Source organism: Carassius carassius, chromosome 8 (genome assembly GCF_963082965.1).
Source record: "Carassius carassius chromosome 8, fCarCar2.1, whole genome shotgun sequence".
NCBI lineage: Eukaryota > Metazoa > Chordata > Actinopteri > Cypriniformes > Cyprinidae > Carassius > Carassius carassius.
In genome coordinates, this window is record NC_081762.1 from 10,136,449 (window position 1) to 10,160,218 (window position 23,770).

At 37.7% G+C, this 23,770-nt stretch overlaps 2 protein-coding genes across 4 annotated transcripts; both read left to right on the forward strand.

Annotated features, from left to right (window-relative positions):
• The first annotated feature begins 746 nt into the window (after window positions 1–746).
• On the forward strand, window positions 747–9,296 carry slc52a2 (solute carrier family 52 member 2). 3 transcript variants are annotated; one of them, XR_009434447.1, is made up of 6 exons: window positions 747–1,085; window positions 6,070–6,207; window positions 6,315–7,167; window positions 7,521–7,644; window positions 8,257–8,522; window positions 8,607–9,296. XR_009434447.1 is itself a non-coding variant. In XM_059556054.1 (5 exons), the coding sequence occupies exons 2-5, from the start codon at window positions 6,078–6,080 to the stop codon at window positions 8,464–8,466; spliced, it is 1,317 nt and encodes a 438-aa protein (XP_059412037.1). In that variant the 5' UTR covers window positions 749–1,085; window positions 6,070–6,077; the 3' UTR covers window positions 8,467–9,296. The 3 variants fall into 3 exon arrangements, 2 of the variants coding, with proteins under 2 accessions (XP_059412037.1, XP_059412036.1); XM_059556054.1 differs by having other exon boundaries at window positions 749–1,085; window positions 8,257–9,296; XM_059556053.1 differs by lacking the exons at window positions 6,070–6,207; window positions 6,315–7,167; window positions 7,521–7,644; window positions 8,257–8,522; window positions 8,607–9,296 and adding exons at window positions 2,180–2,296; window positions 2,392–5,293 and having other exon boundaries at window positions 798–1,085.
• Window positions 9,297–17,915: 8,619 nt separating this feature from the next.
• Window positions 17,916–18,715, forward strand: si:ch73-196l6.5 (riboflavin transporter 2). Its single transcript, XM_059555420.1, is given in 3 exon segments — window positions 17,916–18,064; window positions 18,067–18,363; window positions 18,366–18,715. Coding segments are annotated over 3 exon segments (744 nt in total). The 5' UTR covers window positions 17,916–17,967.
• The last annotated feature ends 5,055 nt before the right edge of the window (window positions 18,716–23,770 follow it).

Below are 23,770 nucleotides of genomic sequence, written 5' to 3' on the forward strand. Positions count from 1 at the left end.
TGCCCATATCTGCCCAGCCTAGCCATTCTTCTCATATTTCTTCTATGAGAATTTAACTCTTAAAAAAAACACCAAAGATTTTGTTAAAAAAAATATTCAGAATATGCGTTTATCCAAAGCGACTAATATTAAGGAGGCATGACACGAGCACACAGTACAGCTCTAAATAAAATAAACAATAACAAATAGTCTGCGTTCTGACGCGGACAAAACCTTGTCGGTTTTTTTAAATGGAATATACGTTGTTTGTTTGATATCTGATACAAAGGCTAAAGACGTCAGATTCGTCAGCGAAATCTTTTTAGTCTTATCGATAGTTTGCAAAAGATGTCTGAATCTCACGATTCTGAATAAACGATTCATTCACAACTCGGACTGAATCGGCCCGATGGATTCGCGAGTCAATTGTACAAGAATCTTTTTTTCCCCATTTCTATTCATTTAATACCTTTATATATATATATATATATATATATATATATATATATATATATATATATATATATATATATATATATATATATAATTAGAACTAGATTTACGTTAAAAATTACGTTTAAACAAAAGCTATGCATAGAAAAGAAACCTAAGAAACAACAAGTACCTTATTGGAACAGTTTGGACAGATTGTTTTCGCACAAACATTTTAAAAATAACAATCATGCCGGAGTGCAAACCACAAAGTACACAATCATTCAGTTAGACATTAGAAGAATGCTAAAATATTATTTAACATTACACTAGTTGGCCAGGATAAGGGTAGACGGGATGACGCAATTACGTAATGACGCTAAAGAATCACTGAACCGACTCTTTGTAACTGATTCGCTGAAGCAAGGTGGACTAGCATAGCCTTTCAAAAGAATGCATGGACTATGTCCAATCAAAGTCTCTTTAGATGCACACGTGACTCAACAGGGATGTCCAGGATATAGAGTGGAAGCTCCTCTTTTTTTCTGAATATTATTGCATAATCGGAATCCCCGACTCTCTCTACACACTGCAAAGGGTCAAAAGAGAAAAAAGCACGCTGCAGACCTTTATTTACTACGAAGCAAAGAATACTACAGCCGAACAATAAGTCGGTGAGTACATTTCGAGATTTCGCACTAAGACATTACCGTTGATGTAAACACATGAATGTCTGGTGGTTTCTCCTGATGGCTTATTTAAGTTTGAAACATGTTTGCTACACAACATTGTTTAAACGGATTATTAATGGTAATCTCCAACAGTAATAGCAATCAAACAGACAGCATGTTTTCAAACTTCTCGATCCGTGCATTGATGCATCCTCTCGCGCTAAAGAGAACAAACCACGAAGAATGAAAACGTATGTTCTCGTTTCCAACCCTAGTAACGTTAACGTTACTTGAGATTTCAAACAGTAAAACCTAAACAAGCAAAATAGGTATTTAGTCAATAATAGCTGGAAGTCGATAATACAACACCTCTCTTACAAAATCAGCCGCGTGCGCGAATGAGGTATGAACATTTTGTTCCCTGATTAACTTACTCCAGGATAACTAATAAATAACTTGCCCAGTTGACAGAATATGTGACCTTGATTGATGTTAGTAAAGCTACCAGTGATTCAACTGACCTTTTGCACCATTCTTTTAGTGTTATTTTTATCCCATGAATTCTATTCATTCGATTTATTGTGCTCATAACACTTATATAATTCATAACCCTTACAATATATTATCGTGGAAAAGACAGATACCAATCCTATAAATATTACCACGACTGTAAAATGAAGGTAATTTATTAATATGGGATGTCCTTTAAAAAGTGTAGGAAAGGTGAAATTGTAATAAATTTTCTGATGCCAGCATTGGCTAATATCAAGCTATAGTTGTATATTGAAGTATTGTATTTACTATTTATATTAAGAATCAATTAGTTAAATCTTTACAAACTTACCATTGTGTATTTTTAAGGAAACAAACCTAATAATGTAATATATATATATATATATATTAAAGGATGTGTCTTGTAAATCTAAAGATGGAAAAAGCAGAAGAGGAGTGAATAAACCTGTAATACCAATAGGAAATTGGTATTTGGAAATTGGTAAAACCTGAAGGATAATCTTTTTTGCACGGTTAAGATCATCTGTGGACTATCATTCTCTGGTCGTTATTACTAAAACATTTATCTGGCCTTTATTTGGAAGCGTGATCCACCAGATGGTTTAAAAAACAAGCCAAGCAACATTGATGTTCAACCATGGAGGACCTGCAAGACTTTGGTTCCTCTAGTGCGAGTGCTAAGACCATTGCTGCTGAGCTCAGTGAGTACTACTTTTCATTTTCTATTCAATGACTTACCATCAAAACAAACAACTTTAAGTATCTGCTCATTTACATTGTAAACTATGTTTTGCAGAGGATGATTTTTACTCAAAGCTTGTTGACGACTTCCTTGGTGCTCATTACGGAGAGCTTTTGGAGCTGGATGAAAAGCCCTGGAAAATCCGCATGTTGGTCCAGATTGGACTGATGAGAGAGGAGCAAGATATTTCATGGGTTGATTTAATTCAGTGGCTTCAAAAGATTGTCCCAATGTTTCAGTCAGCTGATTTCCGAAGCTTGATTGAGAGAAACACCACGACAGCATTGAGCTTAACAGGAGATGCCAGGCAGAACTTTCTTGAGTCAGATGTCAACTTTGAATTTGTTGGACCTATATGTGATAGTATCGGAATCGGGAGAAGAGATTTACTTGAAATGTCTGACTTTTCTGAACGTGCAAAATTAACTGGTCTCACAAATGGTCTCATTCTTGAATTGACTAATTTTATTTCACGAGAGAAATTAGACCCGGTTGTTTTGGTGTCCTGGATTCGTAACTTTGAGCCTTTATTTTGTAGTGATGGCAAGATCCAAAGAGCCTATAGGTTCCTACGGTCAAGTCTAAAGAATTTCAGAATACAGTACCGCAACAATCAGAGAAGCCGAAAGAGGAGCTGCGGATTTCTGGACGAGTTTCTTCAGACTCCGTTTGATCTTGCCCCTGAAGCTGATGCTGATGATATTGAATACAGGAGGGTGGCAATGATTAAAGCACATCTGAGAAAGAAACGCCGCATTTCTAGTCATAATCCTACCTCTTTGGTCAAGGAGGAAGATGAGCCCTTTCATGTTTCGCAGACAGATATGACTGTGAAAACTCATCATGAACCCAAGCAAATGCCTCATTTATTCGGTATCAAAAGGGAACAGAGATCAAAGAGCCATCAAACACCAATACGGTCACAGAAAGATGTGGAAGAAGACCCAAGAACAGACACGGGCGACAATGTAACACTTCTTGATATTTCTGTGCTATCTTGGCAAAAGATTGCAGAAATGAATGGAGGAAAGAATGAAGCTGCTAAGGTGGTTTCACTGGATCTGCTTCAAAATCACTTTTCGGCAATGCTGAAAGAAGATGCTAACCTAAAAACCCTTGATGACAAAGTCAAAGGAAGCACCCATCCACTGGTGCCACCGTTGAATTTCCTGCGTTACATCTGCCAGTTCCTTTTTGAACTCATTGATGTAACTGAACAGCAAATGATGTCATTTGAAAAAGATATAGTGAACACCACAGGCGAGAAACTCGGACGCGACAAGCACCCCAGATTTCAGAGTTTTGTCAGCTTTGATGAGAGCGCAGCGACCCGCTACATTCACATGGCTTCGGAAATGTTATGTCCAAGTGAGGAGACCAACCCAAACTACCGCAGACACTGGCTTGCTTTTTGCCTTGAAAGAAAAAACCCTTCCAAACTGCCTATTTATAGGTCAAATCGTATCATTAACTACTTTGAAGCAGCCGCTGGACTCATTCACCATCATGAAGATGTTGCTCTTTTTGTATCTGATCTGCAGCTCCTGAAGGACGACTCAAATATCCTGTTGGAGAGCGTCAATGCTGACACAAACGACGAGGCTTTGCAGGCCCTAGTCTGTGTGGTTGCTGTTGTCTACCTTAAAGTTTTGGGACCCTTTTGGCAGCTTCTGAAGAGTGATGGAGAATATCCTCTTTTCAGTAGATACATCCTATGCCTGTACGAAAAGCTCCTGGAATGGTCGCAAGATGCAAGTTGCCTTCTGCAACCAGAAGCTTTTGTGAATGTATTCTTACAAGTTCCAATGCAAGAGGGGACTTTCGAAGGGGTGTTCAGATTTTGCCGTGATAATGCAGAGAACCAGTTTGGTACTCTTATAAAAGCTTGCTTACAGAGGATGATGAAAGCCCTTGCAGCTGTACTCGAGGACAATCTTAAAGATTTCTTACCTGGTGGTGAACACTGCAAAGATCTTCCTACGGATATAGCCATTCAAATGGCAAACTGCACATTTTCACATCTGATGGGCGAGTACCCCTTTGGTCATGCGTACCCTTATGAGAAGAACAGACCTGATAAAACTCTTGGTCGGACCGAGGGTTCAGTTTCTGAAAATCCAGACCTAGAACCTGCTACCCGAGAGACAGATCAGCCTACGTCAGCAGCGGTCACATTGTCACCTGCCAAAACCATTCAAAAACACTACTCCATCTTTGATGGAGCAAATCTCAATGCTGCAAAAAAGATGAAGGTGTCTAGACTAAAGCAAAAAGCTCAGGATCACATTTATAGGAAAATGATTGTTGGAGCAGTTTCAAAATACGGTGGCCCATGTAAAAGCAAGCAAGACGTTGAAAGATTGCTCACAAAACTAGAAGGGGAAAGCCATGCGCATATACGTGAGGTCATTCGCTGTGAGCTGAACTACCAAAAGAGCATCTTGGGTTCCAGAGACAAAAAGCTAACTCGCATAGGGTTCTCTTTGAGTGACATGGTTTCTACACTGAAGGATGTCCTGCCGAATGAGAGGGTTATAGTTACATCACCAACTGAGAATGTGCATGGTTACACTGAGATTCGAGAGACCCCAATTGAAACATCATCCCTAGACCACCAAAGCACAGCCACTGGTCAGCAAACTCAACAAAGGCGTAATATTGATATAAAGAAAGCAAATGTTTTTGGCCCTTGTTACAGGGAGAACTTTTGAGTTTCTCTGATTGTGTTTTAACATTATGAAAATGTTGAATGCATGCTACTTTCTACATGTTATTTTCTTGTTTTGTTTTTACATATGGTAAAAAAAATCTTGGTTTTCAAATGTTCTGTTACTATAAAGGTTGCTCTCTTACTGGAATACTAGACATTATTAGTATCAAAACAGTTAATTAGTTCATTGTTTTATTTTTGATTTTTACATAAGTTGCATCACAAAATAAAATACTTGTAGCAAAATACTTGTCCTGACTTTTATTAACTAAAAATGTAACTAGTCCTACAAATAATAATAATAAATATTTATATAATGTTGTGTATATGCATATAATCTTTACACACACGCACACACACACAATTAACTTTTATTCAATAAGGATGCATCCATTTGAGAAAAAGTACAGTAAAGCATTTATAATGTTATAAGTATATTTTAAATTACGGAATTTTCTGTTCATTAAAGATCTCCAGTTTAAGCAATTAAAATGTTACAGACTTTAGATTCATACATCCATATTGTTTTTATTATTATAATTTGCCATCCAATATTTTGTTTTCCATTTCACCTTTTTTAGCCAGTGTTACAAGTGGCTTTTTATTTATAAAATTTCAAAATGTTTGCAGTATCAGACATTTAAGTATTTAAAATCTAACTAATTAAAAAAAATAAAAGAAATAATTTTTACATGTATGTCTATACATATTTATTATTTAGCAGATTTTTTTGTTTTTATATTTTACATTTGCATTGGTATATACTGTATATTCTATATTGCTTTATTGTATATAAGTGAACACTGATATTTTAGCACTGACAGTTGAACAAGCAGTTCAGTGAAAGCGAGAAGTCATCCATGTTTTTAAGTTTTAATTAAATCTATATCAGATGACACAGTTTAGCAAGAGGAAAGCAATTACTTGGACTCTTCTATTCTTTTAAATACAGTCATGAGAAATAGGTGAATTATGACAATTAAAAGCATAGATGCTCTAACTTACTTGTGCCCTTTTCCTAGACATATAAATGGCAGATACATGTTGGAATCATGCCATTGTTACACATATTCTGGTGGCCCTGTTTGGAATGGGCTCATGGATCTCTGTGAACTCATTATGGGTTGAGTTGCCAGTTGTTGTAGGCATTCTACCTGAAGGTAAATAGTGTTTTAATAAAAACTTCAACATGTGCCACATCTGTACCTAATAGATGCTGTATTTATCCAGATAACTGTAGAACTTCAAACATGTCATTTCTTTACAGAGTGGAACTTGCCAGCCTATATTTCAGTGCTAATTGCATTTGGGAATCTGGGTCCAGTGGCTGTGACTTTAACCCACCACTTTGCTCCAGGATGGCTGAATGAACGCTTGCTCATCCACATCATACAAGTGCTAGCGGTGGTTGCAGCTGTATTTCTTGCTCTCTATTGGTCCCAGGTGGTCACTATAGCTGGAGAACCAAGATCCATCCCATTCCTGCTCCTTACTTTTATCCTGTCATTTGTCTGCTGCACTTCCAATGTCACATTCTTACCATTCATGTTCCGTTACCCCCCGCAATACATCCGGACGTTCTTTGTTGGACAGGGTCTTTGCGCTCTCTTTCCCTGTGTGGTCGCTTTGGGTCAGGGTGTAGGGAAACTAGAGTGCGTTGAGACGGCCAACGGCACAGAGCCCCACTATCTCAAAGAAAACTTCCCTGCCCAAAACTTCTTCTGGTTCTTGTCTGTGATGCTGGCAGTTTCGGCCCTCTGTTTTTTCGCTCTGACATACAGAGTGGTCACTCCGACTGCAGCAGAGGAAATTCCAAAAACTGAGCAGGAAATAGTGAAAACAGAGGAAGAGATGCACCCTTTACAAAATGGAGGTTCCCCAGTTTCCGAGGAACAAGTTGAAGTTGAAAAACAGGCACCTGTTGTTGCCTTCTGGACGTCACGCAATATATACCTGCTCTTGTTGCTGGGAATATCCAATGCTTTGACCAACGGTGTGCTGCCGTCTGTGCAGAGTTTCTCCTGTCTGCCTTATGGCACCATGACCTTTCACCTCTCTGTCGTCTTGGGCAACATTGCAAACCCTATGGCCTGCTTTGTTGCTATGTTTGTCCTACTTAGGTAAGTGGATTCAAGTTCTTGATGACTCTTTTATGTCCATAACAATGCTTAGAGGCCCTGTTAATTTAAATCAAAGATGTCCAGTCTTGTTCCTGGAAGGCCACTGTCCAGGAGAGTTTAGCACCAACCCTAATTACACAAACCTGATCAAGCTAATCAAGGCTTTACTAGCCATATTGGAAACTTGCAGGCAGGAGTGTTGAGGGAAGTTGGAGCTAAACTCTGCAGGACCGTGTCCCTCTATTGGCCCTGATTTAAATTCTGCTCATGTACAATTTGTCAAATCATTATTTGGTGTAAATGTTATTAATTTACTTTAAATTTTATAATTGAAATGGATGGTTTCATTAAAGGTCCAGCATTGGTCTTGGAATGATGTCACTGGGAGGCTGTATTTTTGCTGCCTATCTCATGGCCTTGGCTGCGCTGAGTCCCTGTCCACCACTTTTAGGAAGTCACTCTGGAGTTGCTGTTGTGGTTAGTAACTATGTCATTACTGAGTGGAAGAGGAACTAAGAATAAATCTCTCGAACTAAACTACCATGTGCAAAAGTGGTTTTCACCCCACTCTGTTTCATTATTGTATCATCTCTAAAGTTTTGATAAAGTATAAGTAAGACATTTGTTAAGATGCTTGAAAGATAATTATTGTGAAAAGCAATATTTTAAAGAAAAACATCAGTTAGAGTCAAAATCATCTTATTTTCATAGTTGTGTACAGTGGAAGTGTATGGGGCAATTGTTGTAAAATAATACTTTCATTATAAATGCATTAAACATTTAATATAATAATTAATTATACTTTAAATTTTTTTTATTATTATTTATATTTTACAATATTTTCTAGGGTAAATGACCATGCCACAGGTGCTCAATAGACCTTATCCTCTATTTTACTTTAATTATTGATTTACATTTAAAAAATAATTAATGAAAATAAGTCACACGTACAGACACCACACATAGTACACACATAATCTGTAAATACAGTATAACAATAATGCTATTAAACTATATGAAAATATTAGAACCCATTTATTTATCAGGTTTAGTTTTTCAACAGAGGCCTGTAATTCTTTCTTCATTCAGATCATATCCTGGATCATCTTCACTGGCTTGTTCTCTTACCTGAAGGTTGTAGTCGGGACTCTGCTTCACGAAGCAGGGCATGCAGCTTTGCTTTGGTGTGGGGTCTTCATCCAGGCTGGCTCTCTCATCGGAGCTCTCACGATGTTTCCTTTAGTCAGTGTGTACCAGGTCTTCCAGCGAGCCCAGGATTGCACAGACAACTGCAGTTAATATTACAGCCCTTGATTTTACACTCACCATAGGTCTTTATACAACAGGTGTCACTTCTAATCTAACATGGAAAAAGATGGTAAACATGATGCCTTCACTGGACATTTCAAGTTAATTGCAATGCAAAAAAAGAGTTGAACTTGATCTATATTAAGCGAGAAGTGTTTTCATGCACCAAGACAAGACGTCTGTGTCTGGATATCAGAGCAAGTGTGACTACATAATGGAAAATATGATTAAAAAAATGGTATCAGCATGTGAGCAATTGTTTGGAACAGAAATCAGGGATCTAAGTCAGTGATCTACTACAATATACACTACCCAATGAGTAGACTTATACTGTCTATAATATATTACACACAGTGTTTTGTTTATTCCCAACAACAAGCTGGTCATTGTTGATGAATACAAATCAGGTAAGTTTATATTGTTTCTAACTGGAAAAACTATGCTTTCTATAACTCCTGTTTTGACAACCACAAGCTAAAAATGTGTATCATCACATTCCATTATTTCTTTATATTTAGACACTCAGCTCTGAATATCTGATTTTGTTTGTGTACATCTTTAGTTTTAATGTACATACAGGCTCTAAATGTACTACTGAAAATATGTCTAACCTGTTGTATCTGCCATGTGTGATGCTGCCATGTTTTACCCTTTTGATGTTGAATATGTTAGATGTGAGGCCAGTATTTTAATGAAATTGTATCTGATTTTGCAGCTGCTGTTATCTTGTACTTAAATTGTGGTATGTGTAATTTTTGGCATTTAACAGTAATTCTTGATACTAATTGCATAAATTCAGAATAAAAACTGGGTTTAAATCAGGTTTAGTTTTACAAGAGCTGGAGATTTGTGTTGTGCACTAACCCTTTCCTGACATCTTTAATTAAAGCCTTTATTTAAAAACTGTTAATTAACTGTCCTCAGTATTAACATAATGTTGATACTTTTTCAATGAAGATGTGAGGAAAAAAAAGTTTATTTAAAATGCTGTCAAAGAACTATTATGTGCTGTTTTGAATATGTTCAACATGTTCTTATGCACTTTTTATGTGCTGTTATAAGATCTCAAGAGTTTTTGTAGTAAATAAATGGTTCATTTTACAACAAAGAAATGCAAGTGTGGTATGAAAACAAAGTTGTCTGGCTTATTCTGTCAAAAAAACAAAAATAAATAAAAACCTAAAAACTGACCTATAAACTACAGTCGTGGCCAAAAGTTTTGAGAATTACATAAATATAGGAAATTGGAAAAGTTGCTGCTTAAGTTTTTATAATAGCAATTTGCATATACTCCAGAATGTTATGAAGAGTGATCAGATGAATTGCATAGTCCTTCTTTGCCATGAAAATTAACTTAATCCCAAAAAAACCTTTCTACTGCATTTCATTGCTGTCATTAAAGGACCTGCTGAGATCATTTCAGTAATCGTCTTGTTAACTCAGGTGAGAATGTTGACGAGCACAAGGCTGGAGATCATTATGTCAGGCTGATTGGGTTAGAATGGCAGACTTGACATGTTAAAAGGAGGGTGATGCTTGGAATCATTGTTCTTCCATTGTTAACCATGGTGACCTGCAAAGAAACGCATGCAGCCATCATTGCGTTGCATAAAAATGGCTTCACAGGCAAGGATATTGTGGCTACTAAGATTGCACCTAAACCAACAATTTATAGGATCATCAAGAACTTCAAGGAAAGAGGTTCAATTCTTGTAAAGAAGGCTTCAGGGCGTCCAAGAAAGTCCAGCAAGTGCCAGGATCGTCTCCTAAATAGGATTCAGCTCCGGGATCGGAGTGCCACCAGTGCAGAGCTTGCTCAGGAATGGCAGCAGGCAGGTGTGAGCGCATCTGCACGCACAGTGAGGCCAAGACTTCTGGAAGATGGCCTGGTGTCAAGAAGGGCAGCAAAGAAGCCACTTCTCTCCAAAAAAAAACATCAGGGACAGATTGATCTTCTGCAGAAAGTATAGTGAATGGACTGCTGAGGACTGGGGCAAAGTCATATTCTCAGATGAAGCCCCTTGCCGATTGTTTGGGGCATCTGGAAAAAGGCTTGTCTGGAGAAGAAAAGGTGAGCGCTACCATCAGTTCTGTGTCATGCCAACAGTAAAGCATCCTGACACCATTCATGTGTGGGGTTGCTTCTCATCCAAGGGAGTGGGCTCACTCACAATTCTGCCCAAAAACACAGCCATGAATAAAGAATGGTACCAAAACACCCTCCAACAGCAACTTCTTCCAACAATCCAACAACAGTTTGGTGAAGAACATTGCATTTTCCAGCACGATGGAGCACCGTGCCATAAGGCAAAAGTGATAACTAAGTGGCTCGGGGACCAGAATGTTGAAATTTTGGGTCCATGGCCTGGAAACTCCCCAGATCTTAATCCCATTGAGAACTTGTGGTCAATCCTCAAGAGGCGGGTGGACAAACAAAAACCCACTAATTCTGACAATCTCTAAGAAGTGATTATGAAAGAATGGGTTGCTATCAGTCAGGATTTGGCCCAGAAGTTGATTGAGAGCATGCCCAGTCGAATTGCAGAGGTCCTGAAAAAGAAGGGCCAACACTGCAAATACTGACTCTTTGCATAAATGTAATGTAATTGTCGATAAAAGCCTTTGAAATGTATGAAGTGCTTGTAATTATATTTCAGTACATCACAGAAACAACTGAAACAAAGATCTAAAGGCAGTTTAGCAGCAAACTTTTTGAAAACTAATATTTATGTAATTCTCAAAACTTTTGGCCACGACTGTACAGAAATTTAAAACTAGTCATCAGTAGTTATATTAAGTCACTTTTTTACTACATTCTTATAATACATAATGGTTATAGTTAAACATTTATTGAAGATTGTTCTGCTTAGCTAACTTTTGTTACATTTACTGCCAGAATGTAGGCCTATGCAAGAAAACAGCTCTCATTGCTTTTTACCCCCCAAATAGGAAAGTTAATATGGCATTTTTAATAAATGTATGATTAAAGTTGTTTCTGACCTACATACTAGCAATTATAATTAATTATTACAAATATATATATATATATATATATATATATATATATATATAAACATCAACAGACAGGTGTCATGGTTGACTAGGCACATCCACTCATGCGGAGGATACAACAAGACATTTTTGTCATTGCACAGGATTTTTTTCATATTATCATGTGAGTATACCTGTCAGTTTACACATATATCAATCTTTTTATTTTTTGGTTTTGTTTTGTAAATAAATAAAAAAATGCATTTGTCAAATGTTGCATGCAAGGTAGCGTGTATGATCAGTAAGTTTGCATATGACAAAAATATTCAAAATCAGGTTTTGTATAACTGCATTGGTACTTATAACATAAAAAGGTTGTTAACTATGACATGGGAAACACAAAGTAAATGGCAGACTTCAATACTATGACACACATGATGATAATGATTTGAATAAATTCAAGTAACTTTTTATTGTTCTGCATACTGGAACTAGTTTCAGAGGGACACGGACCTAATCATTTAACAGTTAAACACCAATGAAGGTGACAACCAAAACAGCATAAGTACAGTATAGCTGAGCTTTCAGTGGTGACCAGAAGACAACTAACTAAGAGTAACAAATACAACAACAGATGCTGAAACAGTGAAACAATAAAAGGTAATGCGTAAGATGTATTATTTTTTCATGTTGTGGAGCAGCATTGTTGGGATGTTCTCATCCACAGATTACACATATGCTGTATAGAGCAAGGAATGAATGATAAAAAATGTTTAATTTGCTTCTTTTTAAAATTTCTAACTGTGTGGGATGCATTTTTGGCTGGTAGAAGTATCACTTCATCATACTTGTCACGTTTTGACAAAGTTAATTTGAGAAGATTACGCAAATATTTCCTTTTGTTTTCTAATAATAATAATCTCTACATTGCTGTACCTCATTTAACTTGTTTTAAAATATATATATATATATATATATATATTAATATATATTTTCTATATATGCTTATAGTTGAATTACAGTTTACATGAAATTGCAAGAATACACATTTATGAATTTATGACATCTCAATCACTAAATGATTTATTTATTTTCACACCTGTTTAGGTGAACTGATAATAGCTGAAAGGTGATTAAATATAAACTTACCAAATTTAAATGATGCATTCCTATACAAATGTAAATATATGAATATAGTTTTATTGCTTTGACAGTTTTACACCAGTTGGACCCATTTTCATGATCTCAGCTGTCCCTACAAACCCCCTGCTAACTGCACTCTGATTTGTACTTTTGATAGGCTTTCTGCAAATAATTACAAACTTCCTGACTTTGTTTTTAAAATGCATTGGCATGACATTAAAGTATTAGTAAGACAATGTTCCATTTACTGCAGATGTTACTGAATAACTTCATATTAGCAGATGTGTCTTATCCAAAGAGAGCATGAACTGACTGAAGAGTCAATCCCCTGGAGCGCTCCTGGATTAAATGTCTTGCTCAAGGACATAATGTTGAGTCTTTTCCAGAGGTGGGTAGTAACGAGTTACATTTACTTCGTTACATTTACTTGAGTAATTTTTTGGGGTAACGAATACTTTTCGGAGTAAGTATTTAAAGAGGGGTACTTTATACTCTTACTTGAGTAAGTTTTTGGGGAAAAATCTGTACTTTTACTTCGTTACTGTGGTCGACGCTCCTCTCGTTACTTTATCTTAATGCAATAAATGTTATAAATGCTTCAGTTTGATCCAAACGCGCCGTCTACTTTTCTCTGGGCAATGAGCGATGCCCATTCGCGAATGATTCATTCTTTTGAGTCAATTCTGTTCAAAGGCTTGATCAAACCAATTGGCAAACGAGTGAATTGGTTCATGAATCAGTTTGAATGAGTTGTTCAGTTCCCTGCCGCACGCGCTGAGCGTCTGAAGTGGTTCACTCGGAGTTGTAACGTTTAAGAACAGAAAGAGCGTTGAAAACGTGGCTGGAACTGCACTGAATTGAAATCTGCAAAGGTTATTATTTGCTACCGATGGAGATCTTTATTAGATGAACACCGCGTGTGCTGTCTACTGTTTAACAGGTAATAACTTGGGCTACGATTACAGTACACGATACCACTGTGACATTAGTTTGTTGTACGTGTGTGGCTTATAACAGAGGGGAGTCACGTTGAATGCAGCTTCCAAAAGACAAAAAATAGCCAATTAAGATTTTATTATTTTTAATAGAATCACACTGGTGCAAGTACGTTCATCGAGTCATATTATCAGCTGCTAAATTCAGATCTGTGATTGCTTGCTGGCGCTGAGCCAGAGACAGACGCGTTTTTACAGCGCTGCGCATTATAACCAATCACACACGATTCTTTTGAGCTTATTAAAGCATTGGCCAATCAGAGGCGTTCAGATGAGTCGTCGCTAAAATGCCGGTGCTTCCTTCACTCGCTCACTGAGTGAATACCTCTTTCTGGCGAATTCTCTCGTCAGAAACAACAAAGTGCAGATGTGTGTACGAATCTTTAATTAAAATATTGATTTCACAGTGTTAACAGTTTCAGTGATTTTAATGGGAGTTTCTGAGAGTGATTGAAATCTAGACTGTCAGTGAAAACTATCTTTAAAAAAAATCAGAATCAGAATCAGAAATCAGAAAACAGAAAAAAATCAGAAATCAGAAAGAGCTTTATTGCCAAGTATGCTTGCGCATACAAGGAATTTGTTTTAGTGACATAAGCTTCCAGTAAACAGAGACAACAACACACAGACAAAAAAAAAAAAAAAAAAACTTTACAGGAGATTTACAAATTGGCAAATAAATAAGTGTATAAACAATTGTGCTATAATTGATAATGGAATAGGATTGAGTGAGATGCAGGAATGTTCTAGGATGGAGGGGTAACAAATAAATATAAGGATATTGCACATTTTCGCATAAGTTTAAGTGGGAAACATTTAACTGTTCATGAGGTAGATTGCCTGGGGGAAGAAACTATTCTTGTGCCTTGCTGTTCTTGTATTTGCGGCTCTGAGGCGCCGGCCAGATGGCAAAAGTTCAAAGATGGGGTGACTTGGATGTGAGGGATCCAGAGTGATTTTCTGAGTCCTTTTCCTCACTCTGGATGTGTACAATTCTTGGAGGGTGGGCAGGGGAGCACCAATAATCCTTTCAGCAGTCCGAACAGTTCTCTGTAGTCTTCTCATATCTGATTTTGTAGCTGAACCAAACCAGACAGTAATTGAAGTACACAGGACTGACTCAATGACGGCTGAGTAGAACTGTTTCAGCAGCTCCTGTGGCAGGTTAAACTTCCTCAGCTGGCGAAGGAAGTACAACCTTTGTTGGGCTTTTTTCACAATGGAGCCAATGTGATTGTCCCACTTCAGGTCCTGAGAGATGGTGGTTCCCAGGAATCTGAATGACTCCACTGCAGTCACAGTGCTGTTCATGATGGTGAGTGGGGAAAGTGCAGGGGGGTTTCTCCTAAAGTCCACAGTCATCTCCACTGTTTTGAGCGTGTTCAGCTCCAGGTTGTTAAGACTGCACCAGACAGCCAGCTGCTCAACCTCCTGTCTGTAAGCAGACTCGTCACCGTCCTGGATGAGGCCGATGACTGTAGTGTCGTCTGCAAACTTCAGGAGCTTGACAGAGGGGTCTTTAGAGGTGCAGTCGTTGGTGTACAGGGAGAAGAGCAGAGGGGAGAGAACACATCCCTGAGGGGCACCAGTGTTGGTGGAGCAGCTGTTTGACATGAATTTCCCCAGTCTCACTAACTGTTGCCTATCTGTCAGAAAGCTGGTGATCCACTGACAGATAGAGCTAGGAACAGAGAGCTGGGTCAGTTTGGTCTGAAGGGTTGTTGGGATGATGGTGTTGAAAGCCGAACTAAAGTCCACAAACAGGATCCTCACATAAGTCCCTGTTTTGTCCAGATGTTGCAGGATGAAGTGCAATGCCATGTTGACTGCATCATCCACGGACCTGTTTGCTCGGTATGCAAACTGCAGGGGGTCCAGTAAGGGTCCAGTGATGTCCTTCAGATAAGCCAGAACCAGTTTTTCAAACGACTTCATGACGACAGACGTTAGAGCCACAGGTCTGTAGTCGTTAAGTCCTGTTATCTTGGGTTTCCTTGGAATGGGGATTATGGTTGAGCGTTTGAAGCATGAAGGCACTTCACACAACTCCAGAGATCTGTTGAAGATCTGTGAAAAGATGGGGGCCAGCTGGTCAGCACAGGTTTTCAGACAGGCTGGTGTAACGCCATCTGGGCCTGGTGCTTTTCTTCTTTTGTTTTTCTTGAAGACCTGGCGCACATCATCTTCACAGATTTGAAGAGCAGGAGGTATGGAGAGGGGGATTGCAGGAAGTGTTAATGGTTGTGTAGGGAGATGGTCAGAGTGGGTGTTGGGGGTTTCAAATCTACAATAAAACTCATTCAGGTTGTTAGCAAGTCGTTGATTAGCCTCAGTGCAAGGGGATGGTGTCTTGTAGTTTGTGATGGCTCTCAGTCCTCTCCAAACTGAAGTAGAGTCGTTGGAAGTAAACTGGTCTTCCAACTTTTTAGCGTAGGTCTTTTTAGCCGCTCTAATCTCTTTGTTCAGTGTGTTCCTGGCCTGATTGTACAAGACCCTGTCCCCATTTCTGTAGGCATCCTCTTTGGCCTGACGAAGGTGTCTGAGTTTTACTGTAAACCATGGCTTATCATTGTTGAATGTTAAATAAGTCCTGGTAGGAATGCATATATCCTCACAGAAACTAATATAGGATGTTACGGTCTCTGTGAGTTCGTCCAGATCGGTGGTAGCAGCTTCAAAAACGCTTCAGTCTGTGATGTCAAAACAAGATTGTAAATCCTGCTCTGTTTCGCTGGTCCATCTCTTCACAGTCTTTACTACAGGTTTAGCAGATTTAAGTTTCTGCTTGTAGGTCGGTATAAGATGAACCAGACAGTGATCAGAACGTCCCAAAGCTGCTCGTGGAACAGAGTGATATGCATCCTTTATTGTGGTGTAACAGTGATCCAGTATATTACTGTCTCTGGTGGGACAGGTAACATGCTGTCTGTATTTTGGCAGTTCACGGGAGAGATTGGCTTTATTAAAGTCCCCAAGAATGATTAAAACAGAGTCCGAGTGTTGTTGTTCTGTGTCTGTGATCTGATCAGCGAGTTTCTGTAAAGCCAGACTTACTTGCGCTTGAGGAGGGATGTAAACACTAACCAGAATGAACGAGTGAAACTCCCGCGGCGAATAGAACGGCTTGCAGTTGATAAACTGCGTTTCTAGATCAGGACAGCACATCTTCTTTAATACAGTTACATCTGTACACCACCGTTCATTGATGTAAAAGCATGTCCCGCCGCCGCGCGATTTCCCCGTTGATTCTGCTTCGCGGTCCGCTCTGAACAGCTGAAAGCCCGGCAGATGGAGTGCGCTGTCCGGTATGGCGTCATTCAGCCAGGTTTCCGTGAAACACAGAGCAGCAGAGTGAGAGAAATCCTTATTTGTCCGAGAGAGCAGAAGGAGTTCGTCCGTTTTGTTGGGTAGAGAGCGGAGATTTGCGAGATGGATGCTAGGCAACGGCGTTCGAAATCCGCGCTTCCTGAGTCTGACGAGCGCTCCCGCTCGCTTTCCCCGTCTGCGCGTCCTGAAACGTCTGTATAATAGAAATCCGGAAAAATATCATGTGGTGTGTTCTGCCGAATGTTCAGCAGTTCATCCCTGGTGAAACTGATCGTGTTTGTTAAACAAAAAACAGGAAAAACGAACGAAAACAGTACAAACACTGGAGAGCCAAGCACTGAAGCAGCCATCTGCGGCGCCATCTTGGATCTTTAATAATGTAAATGTTATTTGCTCTCTTTCTGAACAATGAAAGATTAGTAGCAATATTTATATCACATTAACTTTCAATGTTAAATTCACATTTAATATAAAGTCAGCCGTATTAAAAATATGTTATGGCATGACACCTATATCTGTTACTTAAGTAAACAGACAGGGTTTTATAATAAATTACATAAATTGGAGTAAAGGCTGATGAAATATATACATTTATACACGCACACATACATTACATTCATTTTATCTATATATCTAAATAAAAATAGGCTCAGTATATATGACCCAAAGTAACTAGTAACTAACTACTTGAGTCGATTTTTTATCCAATACTCTTTTACTCTTACTCAAGTAACTATTCAAGACTAGTACTTTTACTTTTACTTGAGTAAATATTTCTAGAAGTACTTTTACTTGAGTACAGTTTTTGGGTACTCTACCCACCTCTGGTCTTTTCGGACATTACAGCTGAATAAATAAACTTTACTGCTGCAAATTGGGAATCTAAAGATAAAGTGTCATTTGTACGTTATAGTGGCTCCAAGTAGAACTGCAAAAATAATATCTGCCATTGAATGAAATTCTCTTGGGTATTAATTGTACACATTACTTTTCTTTTCTGAAGACATTAAGGTTACTTAGTCTAATTTAAATCAGCATGGCCATGTCTATCCTCACCCATGTTTCGGCTGGCTTGTTTGGCATGGGGTCCTGGGTCACCATCTGTGGTCTGTGGGTAGAGCTGCCTCTCATCGTTCCACAGGTTGATATCTTCCCTCCTACATCTCCGTTATTGTCCAACTGGCCAACATCAGACCTCTGTTTGTCACGTTAATGCACCGCTTCTGCCCAGGAACGCTCAACGAGACTGCAGTTGTCCATTTTATTGTTGGTTTTAGGATACTGGCAAGCCTTTTCCTGGCTTTCTTCTGGAGTGAGACGGAAGTGGTACAAGACATAGAACGCAGCATTCCTCTGCTGCTACTCCTCATCTTCTTCATCTCATTAGTGGACTGCACCTCTTCAGTGACATTCCTTCCCTTCATGACACAGCTCAAGGCCTGAGTGGTCTTGTCCCAGCGTTAGTGGTGTTGGTTCAAGGTGTAGGTGTGATGGAATGTGTCAATGCATCTCAAATCCTCAGCGCCAATGAAACACATCTTAACGGGTCTGAAAGAGACACTACCAACCTTGTGCCTCATTACCAACCTGCTAACTTTTCAGTTGAAGCTTATTTTTTCTTCCTGGAGGCTATGATGGTAATTTGTTTGGTGTTGTTCTTACTTTTGAACTACCATACAGCTGTGGCCAGAGAGCATCACAATAGCATAAATGGAAACGAAGATCCCATATCCCACTGGAAAAACAAGAAATCTGAACAGAAACAAATGATGTGTTATCAATAGGCTATTAAGAAACCCAAGAGTAAGTTTGGGACGGGGGTGCATACATGGAGACAAGGACTAATTTTAAGTGTATTAGTATACTTTATGTACGATCCTCTCCAGTAAGTGTACTCAACTGTGCTATTTTGGGACACCATATAAACTAAAATGTGCTTTTAACAAAATAACTCGAAATAAAAAAAAATAAAAAACACAGAAAAAAAAGTATTTAGTCACCACTTGTAGTAAACTTGAGTGTACTAGCGTATGGAAGATGGGTTCAAGTGTACTACAAGTGGTAACTAAACACATTTTTAAATACAGAGATACAATGTTAAAAGTGCATTTAAGTTTATATTCATGGTGTCCCAAAATAGCACAGTTGAGTACACTTATATGATCTTAAGTTTACCTTAAGAAGTATTAAATAATTATTTTTAGTATATGCAAGTAAAATATTAGAGCGTGAAAATAGAGCAACTTAAGTATATAAGGCCTAATGTTTACTTTTTTTAGATAGATAGATAGATAGATAGATAGTTCTCACGTCTATTGGCTCTCTTATTGGATTTTACATTATGGACATGGCTGTGTTGAGTCCATTTCCACTGCTAGTTAATGACACCTCTGGAGCCATCATTATTGTGAGTACATGGGAACAGTTTGTGTTTATTTCCAATATAAGCAGCATTATTATTATTTGCTTGATCTGTGTTATGGTTTCTTTTTGTATATTCACACTGATTAATCCTGTGTTTTAGGTGTTGGCATGGTTCTTTTTCATCTTCATCCTATTTTATGTAAAAGTGATTGTTGCTGTCATCTTGCGAGATGAAGGCCACAGCGCTTTCGTGTGGTGTGGAGCTGTAGTGCAGTTGGGCTCAATGTTGGGGGCGGTGACTATTTTTCCTTTGGTCAATATATATATATATATGACTTTTTCACTTATTGCCTATGAGATAAATGTTCTGTAAATAATATTAAAATTCATTATAATGTTAATTGTATGAATTCTTATTTGTTGAGCATATGAAAAAAAATCTATTAGACATTTTGTGCCAGAAAAGAAATTAGTTAAAAATGAATATAAAAAAAAACGTTAATGTTGATTGAATTTGAATTTTTTTTTTTTTTTTCCTAATCATGACTTGGTATTTTCAATTCCAGATATGCCAGAATTGTCAAATGTCCACTAGGAGGCGGTAACGATCTACAGTGAACAGAACTCATTTAGACTGGTTCTCACACAGGAGCAGTTTTACTAGGTGACCTCAGTGAACTACTTTTTTTTTTTTTGGCTTTAAAATGATTTAAATTTACCTTAAATAATACCAGCATTTGATTTTAATTCTGATAAAATGTGTTGTGACATGCATTGGATTTTATAATATGAATGATAAGCAAATAATTAATTTGTCCCCTCAACAACTGTCTAAAATGATCTGCAGTGTTCATATTGGGACATTCATCATAAACATTTGTTTGAGTTGTCTTTAAAATAATAGCAGAGTAAAAACAAACAAAAAAAACAAAACATAGGCTAATAATCCTGCATGCAGAAAAATAATTATTAACCTTATTTGGGTTAATGATTCTACACAGTTATTTGAACATATTAACAGCCTTAGTTTTGGTTAATAAAAATTAAACGACAAGCTGATATTTTGTAATCATCTTACCAGAAGACGACGAAAATAAGCTTTTGCAGGGTGGCCTCTAATATTGACTTTGACAATGAGAAGCCTTGATGTTAGAAAGTTCGAGAATCACTTATAGCAGTCTCTTTTCATTACGATATAAGGCAATGAACTGAGTTGACAGGGTTTTAAAAATCTGCAGTGTAAGGGGAGACTGGGATGAAAGTAATACTTTTTGTTTGAGCATCAGCAACTCAGTGGTTGTTTGTGCTAGATCTCTAAAACTTTGATACCATAGCCACATTTGTCTGTTACAAATAAAACTCACATGGCATGTACTGCATAATCCCAGTTTATGTGAGTTAATGTCAAATACAAAGAGTTCCGTTGTTACAACTTACCCCACTACTGGGGTGAGTTGTAACAGGCTGGGGATAGATGTAACCGTGTGAGGTAATTTGCTGAAATAAGACCCACACATCCAATTTATGCAAGAATTTTATAGAAGAACAAAATAATAACCAGTTTTGAATGAATGAACCATTTAAAGTGACAAAAAAACAAAAAACAAAAAAACATATTGTATTACTTTTAGGACTTTAAATTTAGCACAAAAACAATTGCTGTGTGTGTGTGTGTGTGTGTGTGTGTGTGTGTGTTTGTGTGCAGATGTGTTCCTGTCACATAAAGGTTCAGTCACTAGACATGTTGCCATCTAACTATTTTTTATGTGAATTTTGGAAGGCTGGATGGAAATGTCAAGATGTTCATAAATTCAAAAAATTTGCACATTTACGGCGGACAGTTTTTTTTATCAAATAAAAAGATATGTGCATAAACTATGATGGAAAAACATTTTACATAAATCCCTTGATGTGCAACAAAAACTAAACATAAACAATCTTAATTAAAAATATTACTTTCTTTCCTGAAAATCATTTTCATAAAATCTAAAATGTTGCTAATATTCACATGCCACTTCTCCTGTAACATAAAAAAAAAGTTTATGATATAGATGACATCACCACAGCTCTTTTTTTGACTTGTCAAACTGACAGTGCTACAACGGTGTTATGCCTTGTCCAAATACCCACACTTGCAGTCTTGGCCACTTGAGAGCGCATGATTTTTATCACATAATTAGAAGCACCACAAATTACAATTGTGATGTTATAGGGACTACTAAACAGACATTTAGAAGTTGATTTTAAAACGCAAAGTATTTAAAATAAAATAAATAAAAAAAGCTATTTAAACACTTGCATTTTTAAAACACTATACGTGTGTCCCATCAGTGAATGAAAAGTTTGTCAGTGACACACACACACACACACACACACGCGCAAAGACCGCAAGTGTGGGTATTTGGACAAGACTATACTTTCCAGCCTGATCTCATTGTTTATACATAGGTATTAATCGAGCGGTATCTAAAACTGCAATTCATCGACTAGCCGCTAGAGGCTCCCTCCAAAAGTCCCATAGACGCTCTCCATGTTAAAATTTTACAGCAGATTTTTTTTTAAACCACCTTTTTAAATTAGATTAAGCCTTAAAGTTCTGCATAATTAAGGGGGTGGCCACTTGAGTGACAGGTCGACACTGCCGTCGAGCTAGGTGGGCGTGGCTACAGCAACCAGATCCTACCTTTTTGCCTATTTTCGATTATCCGAGAGTGACTATGAGCTGCCAAGATGGCAACGGCCCGCTCCTCCCACTTTGAGCTTTCAAATAGCTCTTCAGAAACCTATGGTGACGCCACGGACACAGACGGACCTACAGTCTATGTTATTAATAAATAACATTTACAAGCTCAAACCAACATTTTTGGACATTTTTATTGATGCTACAACATACAATTTAGACATTTTAATGTTTAACTCGTGAACAGGGTTGCCAGGTTTTTAGCAAAAACAAACCCCGCCCCATTGCTACTCAGAACTAGCCCAATCACGTTTTGAAGTGGGTTCCCCGGTATAAAAAAATATATATATTTGCTTCATTCAAACACACCTCACCAGAAACACGGCACGTCACAATCTGTGATGAATGCAGACGAGAGACAATGATTATTCAATTATCCTGCCATAAAACCTTTTTTTTTATTATTATTTTAACGTTTTTGTGCCTGTAAAAATGTAGGTAAATTAAAGTTTGAACCAAATTTTACATAAAATACATACAAATTATCATGAGATCACGTCAGCCCAAAAGCCACTTTCATCTCCGATCTCCCGTATAGATTTATTTCATTACAATTTCAATAAGATTCCAAGTTTTAAGTCTCCTCTGCTTCTTAAAGGGGTCATTGATTGAGATTTAACTTTTTTAATGTTAGTTAATTAGAGTGTAATGTTGCTGTTTGAGCATAAACAATATCCGCAAAGTTGAATGCAAATGGAGATATCATCCTTTAAAATGGTTTGTGATGTCACAAATCCTTACATTTACATAAACCCCGCCCCTAGGAACACATGCAACAAAGGGGTGAGGCCATGCTGCATTTGAGAAGAGGAAGAGTTGTTGCCATGACATCAAAACTAGGGGTGCACAAAAAATCTATTCATATATTCATAATAATACTTGGATTCACAAGTTTCAAAACCAATGTTCTAAAGCAGCGGTTCTTAATTCTGTTCCTTCTGTCCTCCTGCTCTGCATCTCTCTCTCTCTCTCTCTCTCTCTCTCTCTCTCTCTCTCTCTCTCTCGCTCTCATTCAGCTCATCAGCTCCAACAATGAGCTGTGTTCCCATTATACACTTTATATGTATAGACAGACAGATATTTTCACATAGCTATGAGAAGCGTTAACTGACGCGCATGCAGTTGTCATACTGTATTAAAGCTTTAATCAGGATAAAACCATATATTAAAGGGATAGTTCACCCAAAAATAAAAATGTTACGTTTATCTGCGTACTCCCAGGGCATCAAAGATGTAGGAGATTTTTAACTCAAACCATTGCAGTCTGTCAGTCTTATAATGGAGGTGAATGGAAATCACGGCTAAAACTTAAAAAAAAAAAAAAAAAAAAAAACATCAACAAAACCAAATTAAACCCTGTGGCTCGTGACGATACATTGATGTGAAGAGACACAAAACAATTGTTTTTTGAAAGAAACTGAACGGTATTTACATCATCTTTTACCTCTGATTCACGCAATGTCAAACTCTCCAAACAAAAAACATACCATTTAGAGCTGTGTGCTTGCACAGGTTTAGCCAATCACAACACACTCAGCCAGATAACCAATCTGAGCCAATTGCATATTTCTGAGGGAGGTGCTTCATGAAAACATGAAATCTTTGGAGATTTCAAAGGGGTGTAGAATAAAGGTAAATTATGTGGAAAATTATGTTTTTTTGTTTTTTTTAATGAAGCATTAACACATGTTAGATTGCACCCCATAAACACAATCAAGCCTAGAAAAAAAAGCAG

Excerpts from the sequence above, each read along its gene's own strand:
- slc52a2 (XM_059556053.1), top strand. The coding sequence starts at position 2,233 with ATGGAGGACCTGCAAGACTTTGGTTCCTCTAGTGCGAGTGCTAAGACC. Across the intron at positions 2,297-2,391 it reads GACCATTGCTGCTGAGCTCA|AGGATGATTTTTACTCAAAG; the intron begins GTGAGTACTACT and ends TATGTTTTGCAG.